This window comes from Choloepus didactylus, chromosome 23 (assembly GCF_015220235.1).
Source record: "Choloepus didactylus isolate mChoDid1 chromosome 23, mChoDid1.pri, whole genome shotgun sequence".
Lineage (NCBI taxonomy): Eukaryota > Metazoa > Chordata > Mammalia > Pilosa > Megalonychidae > Choloepus > Choloepus didactylus.
In genome coordinates, this window is record NC_051329.1 from 9017598 (window position 1) to 9036979 (window position 19382).

At 39.5% G+C, this 19382-nt stretch overlaps 3 protein-coding genes across 3 annotated transcripts in view; 2 read left to right on the top strand and 1 right to left on the bottom strand.

Annotated features, from left to right (window-relative positions):
* Positions 1 to 130, bottom strand: part of LRRC43 (leucine rich repeat containing 43) — a 20792-nt gene extending 20662 nt beyond the window's left edge. The window contains exon 1 of the mRNA XM_037817216.1: positions 18 to 130. Within this exon, the coding sequence (XP_037673144.1) occupies positions 18 to 110 (93 nt within the window). The 5' untranslated portion in view covers positions 111 to 130. The remainder of the gene's footprint in view (positions 1 to 17) is intronic.
* The window catches only part of IL31 (interleukin 31), a 20408-nt gene extending 1072 nt beyond the window's left edge, over positions 1 to 19336 (top strand). Inside the window, exons 2-3 of the mRNA XM_037816861.1 lie at positions 17625 to 17758; positions 19019 to 19336. Coding sequence (XP_037672789.1) covers positions 17660 to 17758; positions 19019 to 19336 — 417 coding nt within the window. The 5' untranslated portion in view covers positions 17625 to 17659. The remainder of the gene's footprint in view (positions 1 to 17624; positions 17759 to 19018) is intronic.
* LOC119519524 (COMM domain-containing protein 6-like) lies at positions 1251 to 1742 on the top strand. Its single transcript, XM_037817215.1, has one exon. It carries the CDS (start codon positions 1279 to 1281, stop codon positions 1534 to 1536), a length of 258 nt encoding a protein of 85 aa, XP_037673143.1. The 5' UTR covers positions 1251 to 1278; the 3' UTR covers positions 1537 to 1742.
* Positions 19337 to 19382: the final 46 nt, after the last annotated feature.

The following is a 19382-nucleotide window of genomic DNA, read 5'->3' on the forward strand; positions in this document are numbered from 1 at the left end:
CCCTGCGGCGCCCGCACCCAGCTGCCCAGGCCGCACGGGAACTCGCGCAGGCACAGCTGCCGCAGGTGCTCGCGGACCGCCCGGCTCACGGTCCCGCCGGGCGCCTCCATGGCCGCCAGGCCGCGCGGCCCTCGGGGTTGCCAGGCAGCCGGGGTGGGGTGGGGGGTGAGGGGCGCGTGCTCGAGGCGGGCGGGGGGCGCGCCGGGGCGGGGCGCGGGGCGGGTGCTCCTTGAATCTGCGACTAAGGTTTTCTCTGTGCAAACCTGTCCTGGAGGAAAAGGTCTTCCACGGATTCGGAAACCCTGACTCGGCCACAAACGAACTGGATTTTTGTCTTCTGGCCTCAGTTATCTCATCTGTAAAAATGGGATAATAATACACTTGTCGGCTTCCAACAGTCTGAGGGTTATACTGCTGCAGCTCCTACACTACCCACGTCCTATCTTGTCTCTGTTCATCATTCCAACCACACTCCGAGGAAAGGGCTATATTATCCCCATTTTACAGATCAGGAGAGGAGCAATGAGCCCCGAGTCAAGCATTCCTAAAACTCAGGTCAGTGGGTTTCCATTGTAATCTCCAACCCCTGAGTCAAAGGATTCAATCACTTTCTACCTATATGGCGTTTTTTTCCTTTTCTTTTCTTTTCTCTTTTTAAGCACCAAGTCCCAAGTCTAAAGAGCCCTTTTAGACTGATCTGTTCTTTTTATTTTAATTAATTTTTTATTTTGAAATAATTTCAAACTTACAGATCAGTTACAAAAATAAAACAAAATCCATACGGTGAACTCCAACATATCCCCAACCCACATACCAGATCTACCACCTTTTAGCATTCTGCCATATTTTCTTTGTTTTCCTTCCTTCTTTCCCTCCTTCCTTCCTTTCTTCCTCCCTTCCTTCCTCTTTTTCTCTATTCATCTATTTTCTAAATATTTGAGAGAAAATTGTATACAACATGCTCCTTGAACACAATACTTCCATGTACTTTTCATAGAACAAAGATAAACACTTACGTAACCACCTGTGCTAGTTTGGAGCTGTTATGTACTCCAGAAAAGGCCATGTTCTTTTAATCCATTTCTGTGGGTGCAGACCTATTATTTCAATTGAGATGTGACCCAGCTGAGTAAAGGACACACAGAAGAAACCAAGAAATGACATACAAATTGGAAGGGAAAGGGGACTCGAATTGTCAAAAACATCCTAAAGAGCGGTAGCGGAAGTGTTGGCTTTAGGGAAGTCAGTCCGAGTTCGGTGTCCGAACTTCTGTCCCCCATGGAGGGGTCTGGCGAGCTGCTGCTGGACGCCAAGTCTCAAGTCACCAACCAGCTGATAGATTTTCAATGGAAACTGGGTATGGCTGTAAGTTCCGACAATTGCAGATCTCTTAAATATCCTTATGTTGCAGTCATGCTAAAAGTGGCAGATCATTCAGGCCAAGTAAAGAACAAGTCCTTTGAAATGACAATTCCACAGTTTCAGAGTTTCTGCAGACAGTTCAAGGAAATCGCGGCAATTATTGAAACTGTGTGAAAACTGATTGCTTTGTTGATAAACTGCTAAAATCATTCTAAAATCGTGAACTTCACTTTTTGCAGCAAAACTGCATAAGGATCAAATGATATTTATTGAGTGAATTTTGCACTTTTGTTTTTCCATTAAAAAAATAATAAATCAGATAAACAGGAATTAGTGGTAATTAATAATACCATTGTGAATACGCTAAAATTATATATTGGATTAATAGTTTAAAAACTTGCTGGTAATAAAACCCATTTTATAAACAAAATCTTATATGAAGTCCAATACATAAAGTATATATAAGTGAGAAAAGTAGTATTTGATTTGGGTAACTATGCTTTACAAATTCAATTTTATAATATTCATTTATTTTTAAAGGCAATCAGAAAGGAGTGAGGCTGCTTTTGTCAGACATTTGGAATCAGATTATGTTTGACCATTGCTGCCTTATATTACCCTAATGTTCAAGTGGTTTCTGTTATTAATATTTGTATAAAGTTCAAATACATGCAGATTGCAAGATAAGTTTTATTCCAAGTTCTGTATACAACTGGTTTAGCCTGGTAACATAGGTTATTGTGTTAGGCGATCTCCACTGAATTTAAATTTATAAACCAGTTGTTAAAACATTCTGTAAAGCCACAGCAATCAGCACTGTATAGCATTGGTTTAGGAATAAACAAATAGATCACTGGGATAGAGTAAGTGGCCTAGAAATAGGTTGTGATATTTGGGACAAGGATGGTATTTTAGTGGGGTAGGAAAACTTAAATTTGTTAAATTTAATAAATGATGCTAGCAATCAAAATATATTCAAAAGTAAATTCCAGATGGATTAATGACTTAAACAAGAAAACAAAATAATGTTAGAAGTTTTAAAAAAATTTATGTAACCTAAGGCTTTGGAAGACCCTTTAAATCCAGACAGCAACCCATAAACTATAATATAAAATATCAATATATTGAAAAATAAAAGAAAAATTATATGTGGGGAAAAATGGGCCATAAACAAAGACAAATACTAGATTGATGTATGTGCTGGTTTGAATCTATTATGTACCCCCAGAAAAAGTCACGTTCATTTAATCCAATCTTGTGGGGGCAGACTTATTATGGGTGGGAATTTTTGATTAGATTATTTCCATGGAGAAGTGGCCCCACCCTTTCAAGGTGGGTCTTAATAAGTTTATTGGCATCCTCTATGAGAAGCTAAAAGGCAGAGACATTTTGAAGAGAGCTCAGAGAGGCTTAGAAAAGGCCCAGAGCTGACAGAGTCCCAGATGTTTGGAGATGGTAAGCTGAGAGGTGAAGCTTAGTTTGCCCCGGAGAGGCTAAGTGTGAACCCACAGAATCTGCTGGAATCAGAAGCTGAAAGCAACACAACCTGGAAGCAAAGGACCAGCAGACGCTAAGCCACGTGCCTTCCCAGCTAACAGGTGTTCCAGACACTGTCAGCCTTTTCCTCAGAGAAGGTATCTACCTCTTGCTGCCTTCATTTGGACATTTTCATGGCCTTAGGACTGTAAATTTGTGAACTAATAAACCCCCACTGTAAAAACCAAAAAAAAAAAAAAAAATCCTAAAAAAGAATGAAGTGCAAGGACTTACACTTCCAGACTTTGAGACCTACTATAAAGCTGCAGTGGTCAAAACAGCATGGTATTGGCATAAAGATAGACATATTGATCAATGGAATTGAATTGAGAGTTTGGAAATAGACCCCCAAATATACAGTTGACTGATTTTTGATAAGTCCCACAAGTCCACTGAACTGGGACAAAACAGTCTCTTCAACAAACGGGGCTGGGAGAACTGGATAGCCATATCAAAAAGAATGAAAGAGGACCCCTACCTCATACCTTACACAAAAATTAACTGAAAGTGATCAAAGACCTCAATATAAGAGACAGTACCATAAATCTCCTAGAATATAATGTAGGGAAACATCAGCAAGACCTAGTATTAGGAAGTTGCTTCTAAGATCTTACACCCAAAACACAAGCACGAAAGAAAAACATAGATGAAAAATAAAATAAAAAGCTTCTGTGCCTCAAAGGACTTTGTCAAAAAGAGATGAAAAATAAAATAAAAAGCTTCTGTGCCTCAAAGGACTTTGTCAAAAAGGTAAAGAGGCAGCCAACGCAATGGCAGAAAATATTCGGAAACCATGTATCTGATAAGAGACTGATAACTTGCATATATAAAGAAATCCTACGACGGCAATAGTACAAATGGCCCAATTATAAAATGGGCAAAAGATATGAAAAGAGGTTTCTCTGAAGAGGAAATACAAATGGCTAAAACACACACGAAAAACTGTTCGTCTTCACTAGCCAGTAGGGAGATGCAAATCAAGACCACAATGAGATATCATCTCACACCAATAAGAATGGCTGCCATCAAACAAACAGGAAACTACAAATGCTGGAGAGGATGTAGAGAAATTGGAACACTTATTCATTGCTGGTGGGACAGTGTAATGGTACAGCCACTCTGAAAGACAGTTTGGCGGTTTCTCAGAAAACTAGATATTGAATTACCCAATGATCTGGTAACTCCACTTCTTGGTATATACCCAGAAAATCTGAAAGCAGTGACACGAACAGACATTTTTATACCAATGTTCATGGCAGCATTGTCCACAATTGCCAAGAGATGAAAACCATCCAAATGTCCTTCTACAGGGGAGTGGATAAACAAAATCTGGTATATACATACAATGGAGTACTATGCAGCAGTAAGAAGGAACGCGGTCCTGAAACATATGGCAACATGGATGAACCCTGAAGATATAATGCTGAGTGAAATAAGTCAGACACAAAGGGAGAGATATTGTATGTTACCACTTCTGTGAACTATCTGAACAATGTAAAATCAGTGTCTTATAATACAGAATATCGGGGGCCTAGTGATAGACAGTAGCTAGTGAGGAGGAATAATATCTAATATGTTCAGATATGTTACTGATGGTGAATTCAAAGATGGTAATGGATAGGGGTGATGATTGTTTGTTAATGGGATTTAAAGTATCAGAGCTGTATCAGCACCACAAATATAGATAGGTGCTTGCATGATATACTTCTAAGGTATGACACTGGCACAGAGAGTTGACAACAGAAGGGTATATGGGAAATATCTACATATTGCATACTAGGGACTATAATTAATAGGAATACCATACTAGTATTACACAAATACTAGGGAAAAATAATTGACAAGAGCTAGGAGATGTTTTGGGTCATGAGAATTGTTTAAAATGGAGAGTGATGAGGACTGTACAATTGAGTGATGATATTGTAAGATATGGATGGATTATTGTGGACATAATATATGCTATGTGAACTTAGGAACCCCCTACTTTATAAGCCAAGCCCTCAATATTGAGGCTTGTTCAGGTGAAATATATGGTTCTAAAGGGGAGGCTGAGCCCACCTGTAATTATGCCTAGGAGTCACCTCCAAAGAACCTCGTTTGTTGCTCAAATGTGGACTTTCTCTCTCTAAGCTGAATTCTGCAAATAAATTCATCACCCTCCCCCCGAAGTGAGACAGGACCCCCAAGATGAATGAGCCTTCCTGGTGACGTGGGACATGGATTTTGGGAATGAGCCTGACCCTGGCATCAAACGATTGAGAGTGCCTTTTTTGACCAAAAGGGGGAAAAGAAAGGCAACAAAATAAGGTTTCAGTTGCTGAGAGATTTCAGATAGAGTCGAGAGGCTGTCCTGGAGGTTACTCTTATACAAGCTTCATCTAGATATGCCAAATGACCATAGTATGATAAGTCCAAGTCAATAGTAGTCTCAAAAAACTTACAGAATACCCGGATCCCTAACTGAGACTCTATAATAAAGTTTCACTCACTAAGTTTATTCATCAGACACTAAAATCCTTCAGAGTGCTCCTATGCCAGCGAAGTCCCAAAACCCAGAGGCAATAGCCTCTTCAAGAACATCAACTAGATGTGCCCCTTTGCTCATAAAGTTGACGCCCCTTTTCAACATGAACAGGTTAGGGTGGTCACTGCCTAGACATCTCTGAAGATCAGGAAAGTGATTAAACTAGAGGAAGGGGAAGCAACAGACAAGATGGAATTTAACAACACTGAATTTTTATATAATTTTCTTTTTCTTAGTTGCTAGAGTATTAGAATAGCTAGAAGGAAAGAATTGAAATGGTGGAACTGTAACCCATAGCATCCTTTGAAATTTCTCCTATAGCTACTTGTTAAATTGTAATTTGAAAGCTATGTTTTTTGTATATATGTTATATTTCACAATAAGAAAATAACTGAAACTATGGTACTATAACTCTTAACAACTTTGGAACTTTCCTATATATCTACTTGTTAAATCATACTTTGAAAGACATTACCTTTTTGTATATATGTTATATTTCATAATAAGGAAATAACTGAAACTGTGGAATTGTAACCTGTAATATTCTTTGAAATTTGTTCTCTACTTGTTGAATTGCACTTGGAAAGTTATCACTTCTATGTATACACGTTATTATATTCTACAATAAAAAATATGATTTAAAAAAAAATGACATAAATGACATACAGAGAAAAAGCCCCTGGAGGAGCTGAGAGAGGAGGCCACTGAAGCCAGAAGCTGAGAACAATGAAACCCGGGAGAGAAGGACCAGCAGACGCCAGCCATGTGCCTTCCTGTGTGACAGGGGCGTCCCAGGTGCCCCCAGCCTTTCTTCAGAGAAAGTGTCCTCTGTTGATGCCTTAGTTTGGACATTTTCATGGTCTTAGAATTGTAACTTGTAAGTTAATAAATCCCCATTGTTAAAACCAAGTCTATTTCTGGTATTGTGCATTCCGGCAGCTTTAGCAAACCGAAACACCACCTTAAGTACAGTTATCAAGTTCAGGAAACAGCATCAATATAAAACTTACAGTCTACGTTCCAGTTAATTCATATGTCCCAGTAATCTCCTTTTGGACATTTTCTCCTCCATTATTAGATCCAGTCCAGGATCATGTATTGCATTTAGCTTCCTTTGTCTCTTCAGTCTCTCTTGTCCTCTCTTTTAAATCGTGGAAACATACGTAACATGAACTTCCCCGTCTCAACTCCCAAGCACACTGTTCAGTGGGATTAATCACATTCACAATGTCGTGCTCACTACCACATATTACCAGACATTTCCCATTACACCCAAACAGAAAGCCTGCACCCATTATTCCTTAACTCCTAATTCTCCCTCCCCCTAACCTCTTGTAGTCTACTTTCTGTCTGTATGAGTTTGCATATTCAAGCGTTTTCATATAAGTAGAATCATACAATATCTGTGCCTTTGTATCTGCCTTATTATTTCACTCAACATGATGTTTTCAAGGTTCATCCATGTAGTGGCATGTATCAGAACTTCATTCCTTTTTACGTCTGAATAATATTCCACTGTATGCAGATAACACATTTTGTTTATCCATTCATCTGTTAATGGACATTTGGGTTGCTTCCACTTTTTGGTTATCGTGAATAACATTGGTGTACAGATATATGTTCAAGTTCCTGCTTTCAGTCTTAGATACTTGAAATTGGGATTGCTGGATCATACAGTAATTCTATGTTTAACTTTTTGAGGAACTGCCAAAGTGTTTTCCACAGCAGCTGCAACATTTTACATTCCCACCAACAATACACGAAGGCCCTATTTCTCTGTATCCTTGCAGGATTTGTTATTTTCTGTTACTTTAATAACAATAATTTCAGTATCAGATAGTATCTCGTTGTGGTTTTGATTTACATTTCCCAAATGTATCTCGTTGTGGTTTTGATTTACATTTCCATTTGGGAAATGTAAATCAAAGCATCTTTTCATGTGCTTATTGGCCTTTGTCTACCTTCATTGGAGAAATGTCTATTCAAGCCCTTTGCTCATTTTTAAAATTCAGTTTTACTGAGATAGATTCACATACCATACAATCATCCATGGTGTACAATCAACAGAAACATCATACAGTTGTGCATTCATCACCCAATCAATTTTTGAACATTTTCTTTACTCCAAAAAGAATGAAAATAAGAATAAAAATGAAAGTAAAAAAGAACAACCAAATAATTTCATCCCTCCATCCCACCCTATTTTCCATTTAGTTTTTGTCCCCATTTTTCTACTCACCCATCCATACATTGGATAAAGGGAATGTGAGCCACAAGATTTTCACCATCACACCATCACACCATGTAAGCTACATAGTTATACAATTGTCTTCAAGAGTCCAGGCTACTGGGTTGCAGTTCAACAGTTTCAGATATTTCCTTACACTAAAACCTAAAAAGGGATATCTACACAATGCATAAGAATGCCCTCCAGAGTGACCTCTCGACTCCATTTGAAATCTCTCAGCCACTGAAACTTTGTTTCACTTCACTTCCCCCTTTTGGTCAAGAAGATCCTCTCAATCCCACAGTGCTGGGTCGAGGCTCAACCCCGGGAGTCACATCCCATGTTGCCAGGGAGATTTACACCCCTGAGAGTCAGGTCCCAGGTAGTAGGGAGCCTTTGCCCGTTTTAAAATTGGGTTTTGTCTTTTTGTTGCTGACTTGTAGGAGTTCTGGATTTTAAACCCTTATCAGATATCTGGTTTCCAAATTTTTTCTCTCATTCTGTTGGTTGTCTTTTCACTTTCTTGGCAATGTTCTTTGACACAAGAAAGTTTTTAATTTTGATGAAGTCCTATATATATATATATATATATATATATATATATATACATATTTTTTCTTTTGTTGCTCATGCTTTTGGTGTAAAGTCTAAGAATCTTTTGCCTAATATACCAGGTCCTGAAGATATTTCCCTGTTTTCTTGTAACATAGTCTTTTTTGCTTTATAGTTTTAGCTCCTATATTTAGGTCTTTGATCTATTTTGGGTTAATTTTTGTGTATGGTGTGAAGTAAGGATCGATTTTCATTCTTTGGCATGTGGATATCCAGTTTTCCCATCACAATTTGTTGAAGAGACTATTCTTTTCCTATTGAGTGGACTTGGCCCCTTGTAAAAAATCAATTGGCCATAGATATGAGGGTTATTTCTTATTTCTGAGCTCCCACTTTGATCCCACTGGTATCCATTGCCAGTACCGCAACGTCCTTATTACCGTGGCTTTGTGATAAGTTTTGAAATAGGGAAGTGTGAGTCCTCCAACTTCATTCTTCTTTTTTAAGATGGTTTTGGCTATTCAGCACCTCTTGTCCTTCCATATGAATTTGATGATTAGCTTTTCCATTTCTGCAAAGAAGGCTGTTGGATTTTTTTATTGGAATTGCATTAAATCTGTAAATTGCTTTGGGTAGTACTGATAACTTAGTCTTCTAATCCAAGAGCATGGAATATCTTTCCATTTATTTAAGTCTTCCTTATTTCATAATGATTTATAGTTTTCTGCATACAAGTCTTTTACATCTTTGCTTAAATTTATTCCTAGATATGATTCTTTTAATTGCTATTGTAAATGGGATTGTTTTCTTGTTTTCCTTTTCAGATTCTTCTTTCCTTGTGTATAGAAACATCACTGATTTTTGCATATTGATTTTGTATCCTCCCACTTTGCTGAATTCATGTATTAGCTCTGGTCATTTTCTTATACATTCTTTGGATGTTCTATATATAGGATCAAGCCACCTGTGAATAGAGATAGTTTTATTTCTTCCTTTCCAATTTGAATGCCTTTTATTTCTTCTTCTCGCCTAACTACTCTATCTAGAACTTCTACTTCAATGCTGAATAACAGTGGCAACAGCGGGCATCCTTGTCTTGTACCTGATCTTACAGGGAAAGCTTTCGGTTTTTCACAATTGTGTAGATGATAGCTGTGGGTTTTTTATATATGCCATTTATCATGTTGAGGAATTTCCCTTAGTTTTCTGAGCTGTTGTTTTTTTAATCAAGAAAGGGTGCTGGATTTTATCAAATGACTTTTCTGCGTCATTGAGATGTTCTTGTGGTTTTTTTTCCTTTCTTTCATTATATTAATGTGTATTACACTGTTTGATCTTCTTATGTTAAACCACCCTTGCATTACATGGTGTATGATCCTTTTAACGTGCAGTTGGATTTGGTTTACTAGTATTTTGTTGAGGATTTTTTTTTTTCATCTATAATCATAGGGATATTGGTCTACAATTGTCTTTTCTTTTGATATCTCTGTCTGGATTTGGTATTAGAGTGATACTGGCCTCATAGAATGAAGAAGTATCCCCTTCTCCTCAATTTTTTGAAAGAGTTGTAGAGAGATTGGTATTAATTGTTCCTCAAATGTTTGGTAAATTTCACCTGAGAAGCTATCTGTTCTTGGACATTTCTTTCTTGGCAGGTTTTTGATTACTGATTCAAACTCTTTACTTGTTATTGGTCTGCTGAGATCTTCTATTTCTTTTTTAGTTAGTTTAGGTAATTTTTATGTTTTTAGGAATTTGTCCATTTCATCTAGGTTGTCTAATTTGTGGGTGTACAATTTTTTACAGTGTCCTCTTATAATCTTTTTTATTTTTGAAATTGGTAGAATTGTCTTCCCTTTCATTTCTGATTTTTGTTGCTTGCATCCTTCTCTTTTTTTGTCAGTCTAGCTGAAGTTTTGTCCATCTTATTGATCTTTTTAAAGTACCAACTTTTGGTTTCATTGATTCTCATTATTATGTTTTTATTCTCTTTTTTATCTTCACTCTAATCTTTATTATTTTCTTCCTCCTGCTCACTTTGGATTTAATTTGCTCTTCTATTTCTAGTTCCTCAGTTGTAAGGTTAGGTTTCTGATTTGAGTTCTTTCTTCTTTTTTCTTGTAAGTTATTACAGCTATAAATTACCGCCTGAACAGTCGTGATGCTGAATCCCATAAGTTTGGGTATATTGTCTTCTTGTTTTCATTCTTCTCAAGATATTTCCTGATTTCTTCTTTGTCCTATTGACTGTTTGTGTATTGGTTAATTTCCACTTATTTGTGAATTTTCCAGTTCTTCCTCATTCATTGATTTTCCATTGTGGTAAAAGGCACTTTGTATGATTTCGGTCTCTTTAAATTTATGAGACTTGTTTTGTGCCCATCATATGGTCGATCCTAGAGAATGATCCATGCGCGCTTGAGAAGAATGTGTGTTCTGGTGTTGATGGATGAAGAGTTCTATATATGTCTGCTATGTCTAGTTGGTTTGTAGTATTGCTCAGGTCCTCTATTCCCTTATTGATCTTCAATCTATACTTTTCAAAACTGTTCTTTGGAAACTTTATTTTTAATTGTGGTAAAATATACATAAACATAAAAAATCATTTTAACCATTTAAGTGGACAATTCTTTGACATTAAGTACATTGACAGTACTGTTTAACTTTCATTATCTATTTTCAGACTATTTTCATCATCCCAAGCCAAAAATCATATTCATGTCCCTACCCCTGTAACCACTTTTCTGCTTTCTAACTCTATGAATTGCTTATTCTAAGTATTTCATATAAAAGAAATCCTGTATTTATCTTTTTGTATCTGGCTTATTTCACTCAACATGATGTCTTCAAGGTTCATCCATGTTGTAGCATGTACCAGAACTTAATTTCTTTTTATGGCTGAATCATATTCCATTGTATGGATAGACCATGTTTTCTTTATCCATTTATCTGTTGAAGGACATTGGGTTGGCTATTGTAAATAATGCTGCAATAACATTAATGTACAAATAATCTGTACGAGTCCCTGCTTTCAGTACTTTCAGGTGTATACCTAGGAGTGGAACTGCCAGGTCACATGGTAATTCTTGGTTTAGTTGTTTGAGGAACTGCCAAACTGTTCCCTACAGTGGCTGCACCATTTGACATTGCTACCAACAATGTACAAGGGTTCCTATTTCTCTGCAAACACATCAACACTTGTTATTTTCATTAAAAAAAAATAATAGCCTTCTTAGTGGGTGTGAAGTGGTATCTCATTGTAGTTTTAATTTGTATTTCTGAGAATGTCTTAATTCCTCCCTCAGTTTTTAAAAATTCAGTTTATTGAGATATATTCACATACCATACAATCATCCATGGTGTACAATCAACTGTTCACAGCACCATAATATAGTTGTGCATTCATCACCCCAATCTATTTCTGAACACTTTCCTTACACCAGAAAGAATAAAAATAAGAATAAAAAAAAAGGAAAGTAAAAAAGAACACCCAAACCATTCCCCCCTTCCCACCGTATTTTTCATTTAGTTTTTGTCCCCATTTTTCTACTCATCCATCCATACACTGGATAAAGGGAGTGCGATCCACAAGGTTTTCACAATCACACTGTCACCCCTTGTAATCTACATTGTTATACAATTGTCTTCAAGAGTCAAGGCTACTGGGTTGGAGTTTGATAGTTTCAGGTGTTTATTTCTAGCTATTCCAATACACTAAAATCTAAAAAATGTTATCTATATAGTGCATAAGAATGCTCACAAGAGTGACCTCTTGACTTCATTTGAAATCTCTCAGCCACTGAGACTTTATTTTGTTTCATTTTGCATCCCCTCTTTGGTCAAGAAGATGTTCTCAATCCCATGATGACAGGTCCAGATTCATCCTGTCCTCCCTGATTTTTGAAAGACAGTTTTGCCAGATATGAATGCTTGGCCACTTTTAGCTTCCAGAACTTTAAATATGTCTCCCCCCTGCCTTCTTGCCTCCATGGTCTCCAATGGAAAACGGCACGTATCTTATCGGGACTCCCTTGTGCATGATGCATTGCTTCTCTGTTGTGGCCGTCAGAATCCTCTTTTTCTCTTTGGCATTTGATAATTTGATTATAATGTGTCTTGGTTTGAGTTATTTGGGCTCATCCTTTTTGGAGTTTGTTGAGTGTCTTCAATCTGTATATTCACGTCTTTCATTAAATTTGGGAAGCTTTCAGCCATTATTACTGCTCCTTTCTCTTTCTTTTCCCTTTTGGGAAAAGCATATATTGGTATGCTTGAAACCTGCACCCATTAGCAGTCCCTCCTCCTTACCCCTCTTCTACCTTCCCTTCCACAGCCCTAGGCAACCTCTAAACTTTCTCTCTCTATGGATTTGCCTACTTTGGAAATTTCCTGTAAATAGAATCATATGATATGTGGCCTTTTTCATCTGGCTTATTTCATTTAGCACAATATTTTTACAGTTCATCCATATCATATCCTGTATCAGTACTTCATTACTTTTTAGGGCTGAATCATATTCCATTGTATGGATAGACCACATTTTGTGTATCTGTTCACCAGTTCATAGACATTTGGGCTGTTTCTTCTTTTTGTGTTTTATGAATAATGCTGCTAAGAATATTTGCATCCAAATTTTTGTGTGGACATATATTTTCATTTCTCTTGAGTATATACCTAGGAGTGGAATTTCTGGGTCATATGGCAACTCGATGTTTACCTTTCTGAAGAACTGCCAGCTTGTTTCCTAAAGTGGCTGGGAAAGGTATATTTTATTGTACAGATTCTATTAAGTAGCATGTTCAGGGAGTAGATAGTGAGCTAATATTCTGGTTAACTGGTTTAAATTATTAAACATTTATTAAATATTCCCTATGGGTAGTGGAAAATTGTGAAATATTACAGTTCCTACCTTTGGGGCATCCGCTGCCCAGCAAGTCCAGAAAACAAGGGGTGCACTGAGAAACCTAGAAATTTGACCTCTCTCTCGGGACATCTGCCCGTGGAGCTCTGAGCTGCATGTGAGAGGTCTGGCTACCCTGAAGCTGCAGCCCTGGGGAGACCCCCAGAGGGAGAAAAAGTGGGCTGAGCCCCCAACAATTCCAGCCCTGGCCCGGCTGAGGGCGACTGGGTGGAGATGCTCACAAGAACTGCCTGGCTGAGCCCAGGGCTTTTTTTTTTTTTTTTTTTTTAAATCTTTCTGAGGTATGTATTTATTGATTGGACAACTTAGCTTTATTATTTGTTGGCCTATATAAGACCTTTGCTCATAAGGTAGTTTCACAATATTTTTTTCTAGAAAAAGGAAAATACTTTATATCCATGGTAATTAAAGCAAAACATATTTTAAAATGACTTTATATAGCCTATCTAAGTAACAATATCATAAGCAGAATAATTATTTTTGGTGCATATTTGTTGACTTTAATCTGTCTCCTATCCATATCTGTCTTTAATACTATACCATAGAAAAAAGGGAAAATAGGATTCTTTTTAAAAGGAGTCTTATTATTTTAAATTTTGTCATAAATTTACTTACAATCTTCTTTAGCATTGCATTTTATGGCTAAGATCTTTGGCCTTATTTATATTATTTTAAAATATAAGCTTAAATATTATTAATATATTATATATAATACTTGTATGTTTATATAATATAATGTTATTAAGATATTCTTGATAAGTTACATAGTCAACACAAAACATTCTGTCAAATTAATGCTCTCATTTTAAATTTTTGCTAATTGAAATGTGTACACATTTTTACCCAAATATGTTCACAGCTTTTGTTTTTTTGCCTTCATTAAAAACTCTTTTATGCTATTATTTATTTTTTAAATGCAATCTTATTGAGATATAGTCACACGTATCATCCAAGCTTGACGGAGTGGCCTACGCTTGCTTTTCTCTCCCTTTCCAAACCACCATGATGTGGTTTCAATCACGACCACGTATTATTCAACCTCCCTAAGAAAGGTCTCGGTGATGTCGTGTTGCCGAACTTGGTGATTCTCTCCAACCCTTATCTCATTTTACTTCTTTCTGTAATAAGATGATGCCAACCATTGCCTCCTTCACGAAAACCACTTTCCTCTCGTTCCGTGACAACACTTTTCCAAGAACTTCTCTTTCCCTCTTGAGAGTGCCTTCTCAATGTTCTTCTGTCGATCTGGCTAGTGGAGGTGTGTCCCAGGGCTCCCCATTTGACTTACACATCTCACACACGTCTTCTCTGGTGGGCTTACTGTTTTATCAACCACGGTATACTGATGACACCAAAATTTATATCTCTAGTTCTGTTCGTCAAGCTCCAGGTGCAAATGTTCTACGGCCTGCTGTATATCTTCACCTCTCTCTCACCATGTCAAAATCTGAATTCATCACTTCACCCAAGCGCCAGGTGCTCTCTTTTTCTGTGGTCCTCTTTCAGTTGGTGGCCCACCACCCATCCATTTGCTCAAACCGTAAGTCATCCTCAACACCTCCCTTTTCACCATTTCCATATCCAGTCAGTCACCATCTCTTGTGAACCTAACTTCATAAATAGTTCTCCAATCCATGCACATCTTTCATCTCCAGTGTAATATTACCCTGGTTTATTTAGATCCTTGAGTTGGACATGTTGAGTTTGAGGTACAGGGGGGACATTCAGGTGGAGACCCTTTTAGGCAGTTGGATATTTAGATCTATTGTTTGAGGGAGAAAAACAATAAAGTGTGAGAAATATAGATGAAATATAGGGTAAGGCCCTTGGAGACACCTCCACAAAAGGGCCAAGCAGGAAAATTATTTAGCCTAAAAAACTGAGAGGCCTCTGTCAGAGGGCAAAACGTATTAGACTAAGATTGTCATGGAAGGAAAGGGGAAGGAGGTTTTTAAGAAGGAGGAAGTGGTTGGCATTATTATATGCCATGAAGAGTTCAAATAGGATGAAGGCTGAAAAGAGCCTGTAAGTTTGGCAACATGAGGTCACTGGGATTCTACTAGGTCTCTACTGATGCCAATAACAAGTCACCACAACCCAGCAGTTTAAAACCACAAATCTACTGTCTGTCTCACAATTTCTCACAAGGTCAGAGGCCCGGAAAGGCTTGGCTGGATTCCCTGCTCAGGGTCTTGCCTGGCAAAAGTCAAGGTCTAGCCAGAGCTGTGGTTCTCATCTGGGACTCAGGTTCCTCTTCCAAGCTTACTGGTTGTTGGCCGAATTCAGTTCCTTTTCATATTTTCCTTGTGGCCCCTCCATCTTCAAAGCAGCAATAGCAAGTTGAGTCCTCATATTTTGAATCTCTCTGATTTCCTCTTCTGCCCTCCTCTTCTGTTTTAAGGACTTATGTGATTACATGGGGCCCACCTGGATAATCCAGGATAATCTCCCTATTTTAAGGTCAGCTGATTAGTAACCTTATTTACATCTGCAAAGTCCATTTTGGCACGTAACATAAAATAATTATGGAAGTTACACCAGAGGATGAGTCATTGGGGCCAAAATTCTACCTACCACAGGAATAAACTGATGGGTGGAAGCCATATTGTGGTGGTTTGGAAAGTGAGGAAAAAGCAAGTGTGGCCACTCTAACAAGAAGCTTGGATGAGAAGACAGAAAGTTGGGATAAAGGGTGGAAGGAGGTTCCCAGCTCTGTCTCTTCTATCGTGTATCTTGAGTTCAACGGTCTTCTCCAGACATGAGCTCATCCTGAAGCCCTCGACTCATATCCAGTTGCTGATTTTACATCTAAGAAATGCCTCCAACTTAACATGTTCTGAACAGGATCTGGACTTCTGTTCTCTAGCCCTCTCTTACCTCACTGCACATCACCCACCCAGCTGCTTCCCCCAAAACCCAGGAGTCACCCTTGATTCTTCTCTTCAACTCATCTGCTACATCCAGTCCTTCAGACAGTTCTGCAGACTCCATCTCCATCCCCTCCCACCCAGGTCCAAGCCACATCACCTCCTTCTGGACAGCTGTGTGGCCTCATAATTGGTCCCTCTGCTTCCACCTGGGATCCCACAACGCATTCTCTACTCAGCAGCCCATGTCTTTCCCTCTTTTCAAAACACACAAGATCCTCCACTTCCATGCCTAAAGCCTTCCAGAGTTTTCTCACCACACTTGGAATGAAACCCAAGCTCTTTGCCCCGGTCTTTGATGCCCTCCAGAATCTGGCTGCTGCTACCTTTGCACCGCTCTCTTCTCCTGCCACTTCCCTCCAGCCACGTGACCTGCCTCCTGTCCCTCAGACACACCAAGTTCTTTTTTTTGTGTGAGGACTTTGTACTAGTGGCCCCTCTATTTGGAACACTCTTTCCCCAGATTTTCCCTTAAATTTCAACTCTTCTGAGAATCCTGATCACCTCACCTCTATCTTGTCTCTATCCCATCAACTTGTTTTATTTTTAGAGCTGATCAACTGCTGACACTTTCTTGTTTATGTATCAATTTTGTTATCATGGCTCCTTGCCCACTAGAACACTAGCTTTGTGAGTTCAGGGACCTTGTTTGACTTGTTCACCACCATTTCTGGAGACCTAGAACAGCACCTGATCAGAATTGGCCCTCAAAAAATGAGTAAGTGATTTCAACAAAGAGCACTTGAGCATGGATTCTGGTTCTGGGCCCTGGGGTTGCAAAGACACCAGTGAGAGTTCAAGGATGTTCAAGGAGAAGTGGTGTGGAGATAAAGCCTTTGACTCACCACATATGCAGCAGTTATCAGGGCCAACCCTGCACACAGGCATAATTCAGAAATCTCCAGATAGTACATTCTGCAAGCCCCATGCCCACCTTACACCTACACACAATCACTGTGACCCTTCCCAGAAATTCCCTGTGGGTCACCGACACTCAAATCCTATCAGTCATCGGTTCCTGGTGGTTGTGCCTGCCAACCTTGGGCTTCGGAATTTCTTCTAGGCAGATCAACAAGCTCTTTCCAAGAGGAAACGGCAAAGATGCGTGTGCCTTCCTCTGCCTGCACTGAGTCAGGCATCTGCCCACCTCGAGGGTAACCTCAGCACTTCCTCTCCCCATCACTGCTTTCACCCAGCCTTGGGTGGCAGAATTTTGAAAGTGTTTTCTGGAGAAAAGCTGAGCAATGATTTTGCCATGGGCGGGACATCGGTTGTGCTCCCTTCCCCCAAGTGGCCCTTCAAATACTCCCCAAAGACCGTGGCAAATGCACCTGTCCCAAGAAGCCACTGCCGAAGTAGGGCTCGCTCTCTCCTTCGCCATGCTCTGCCACACAGGTACCACTGTGTCTTGCTGCCACCTGCTTCTTGGGCACAGGATTGTCTTACCAGACAGAGAGGAAGATCCTGGAGGGGCTTGGCCCAGTGGTTGCTCAACAACAACAGCTTCAGTGATTGAAGTTTGGGTGGGAGGGGGGTCTGATGCAGATCATTCACAGCACCTTTCTCTCTCTCCAGGACCCACGAGGCTTGTCTTGCTTCTGCTCTGCTGTATGGGAATTTCGCTGTCCACCCATCAACTACAACCAGGAGTACTACGAAAAATAATCAAGGAACTAAATTATTCGTCTAGCAGACTTTTGGAAGAATATGTAAGTGCCCTAGAGATTTTTTTTTTCCCAAACCATTAAAAAATAAATGCCTTCCACTGCCCCCAGAGGAGGCCCATGCTTTCCCAGCTGGAAGCCAAGGCATGGGTAGGACAGGAAGGGATGGGGACCAACTAAACAGGTTATGACTGAATTTTTAGGAGGATAAAAATGCACAAATGAAGGCGTTAGAGGCAGAGATTAGCCAAGAGAGCCAAAAACTTAATTTCTCAAATATTATTGGGTCTGCCTTAGATTTGTCATCCACAAAATATTTATTCACAGTAATATTAAAGTAAGTTTTCCTGCCTGAAGCACATCCTTGGCGATGGCAACCTTGCATCCAGGAGCAGGCCAGGGAACAGAGAGAGCCAACCTAAGTGGTGAGAGATGCCCCAGCAAGGGCAGGATGTTAAAATCCTCCTGCAGATCACCCAGAGTGTCTCTCACAGCAGAGAAGGTCAGTTGACAGAGGAGGCATCTGTTTGCACGCCACTTCAATTGTTTAATTAGGACCCCAGTCTGCTTCTATCGGAGGCTTTGCTGAGCCTGACACCCTTGAATAAGGAGTGAGACTGTATAAATATAAGTGCTCTTTCATTTACTCAGGGCTGTGATCAAGACAGAACCTCATAAAATAGTTTGGTTAAACAAACATACAAATCAATGCAAAATAAATGGAAACAGATTTGTGAAATGGAAACAGATTTGAGGCCCAAAAGGCAGAGGCTGTCAGCAAGGTGGCTGGGCAGTTAAGGCTAACGAGGTGCCCTGAGCTGTGAGTCCTTGGGAAGCTGGAAAGGAGAGGGAACAGTCTGGAGTACTTGGTATGTTTGGAAAAACTCTCTCTAGGATCTTGATTTCCAGAAAAGCATGAATCTCCACTCTGTAAGTAGAGCATATGGCTTTAACACAGAGCCACCAAGAGCACAAAGCCGGCGTGGAAACCCAGCCACTCTCCTACTCCCCACCTCCCGAGCAGATTCCAGAAGGTGCGGAGGCCTCAGGCAGGTGGGGCAGAGGAGCTGGAATCCTCCTCTGCCCCCTGGCCTCAGACCAGCTCCGTAAATGGACTGAGCTTTCGTTTCTTCTGGAAATGGGGATAACAGGGGTCCCAGCCTCAGGGCTGCTGTGCTGATTAGATGAGATGGCCAAGGCAAAGCACATGGCCCGGGCGGCTCACAGAGGAAGTGCCGGAAGTTAGCCATTGATTTCTAGCTGTCACTGCAAACACAGTGCTCATCATTTTCCCCTGTTCCACAGCGGAAAGAAGAGAAGGGAGTGCCGGAATCCTACCATTACACCCTGCCTTGTTTTACCCCTGATGCCCAATCGCCAAACAACTTTGACAGCTCAGCCGTCCTGAGACATTTTCAGAAGATCAGACCATTTAGAGAAAACAAAGATACTATCGATGAAGTCATAGAACAACTTAAAAAACTCAAATTTCGAGACACACAAGAAACAAATGTTTCTGTGCCTACAGATTTCTTTGAACATAAATGTTTTATCTTGGCTATTTTTAAACAGTTTTCAGCATGCATGGACAAAATGCTCAAGTTGATTCCTAAGGCCAATTAAGGCCATATGGTTGAAACTATTCCTTTTGGAATGGCAGAAAATTGAA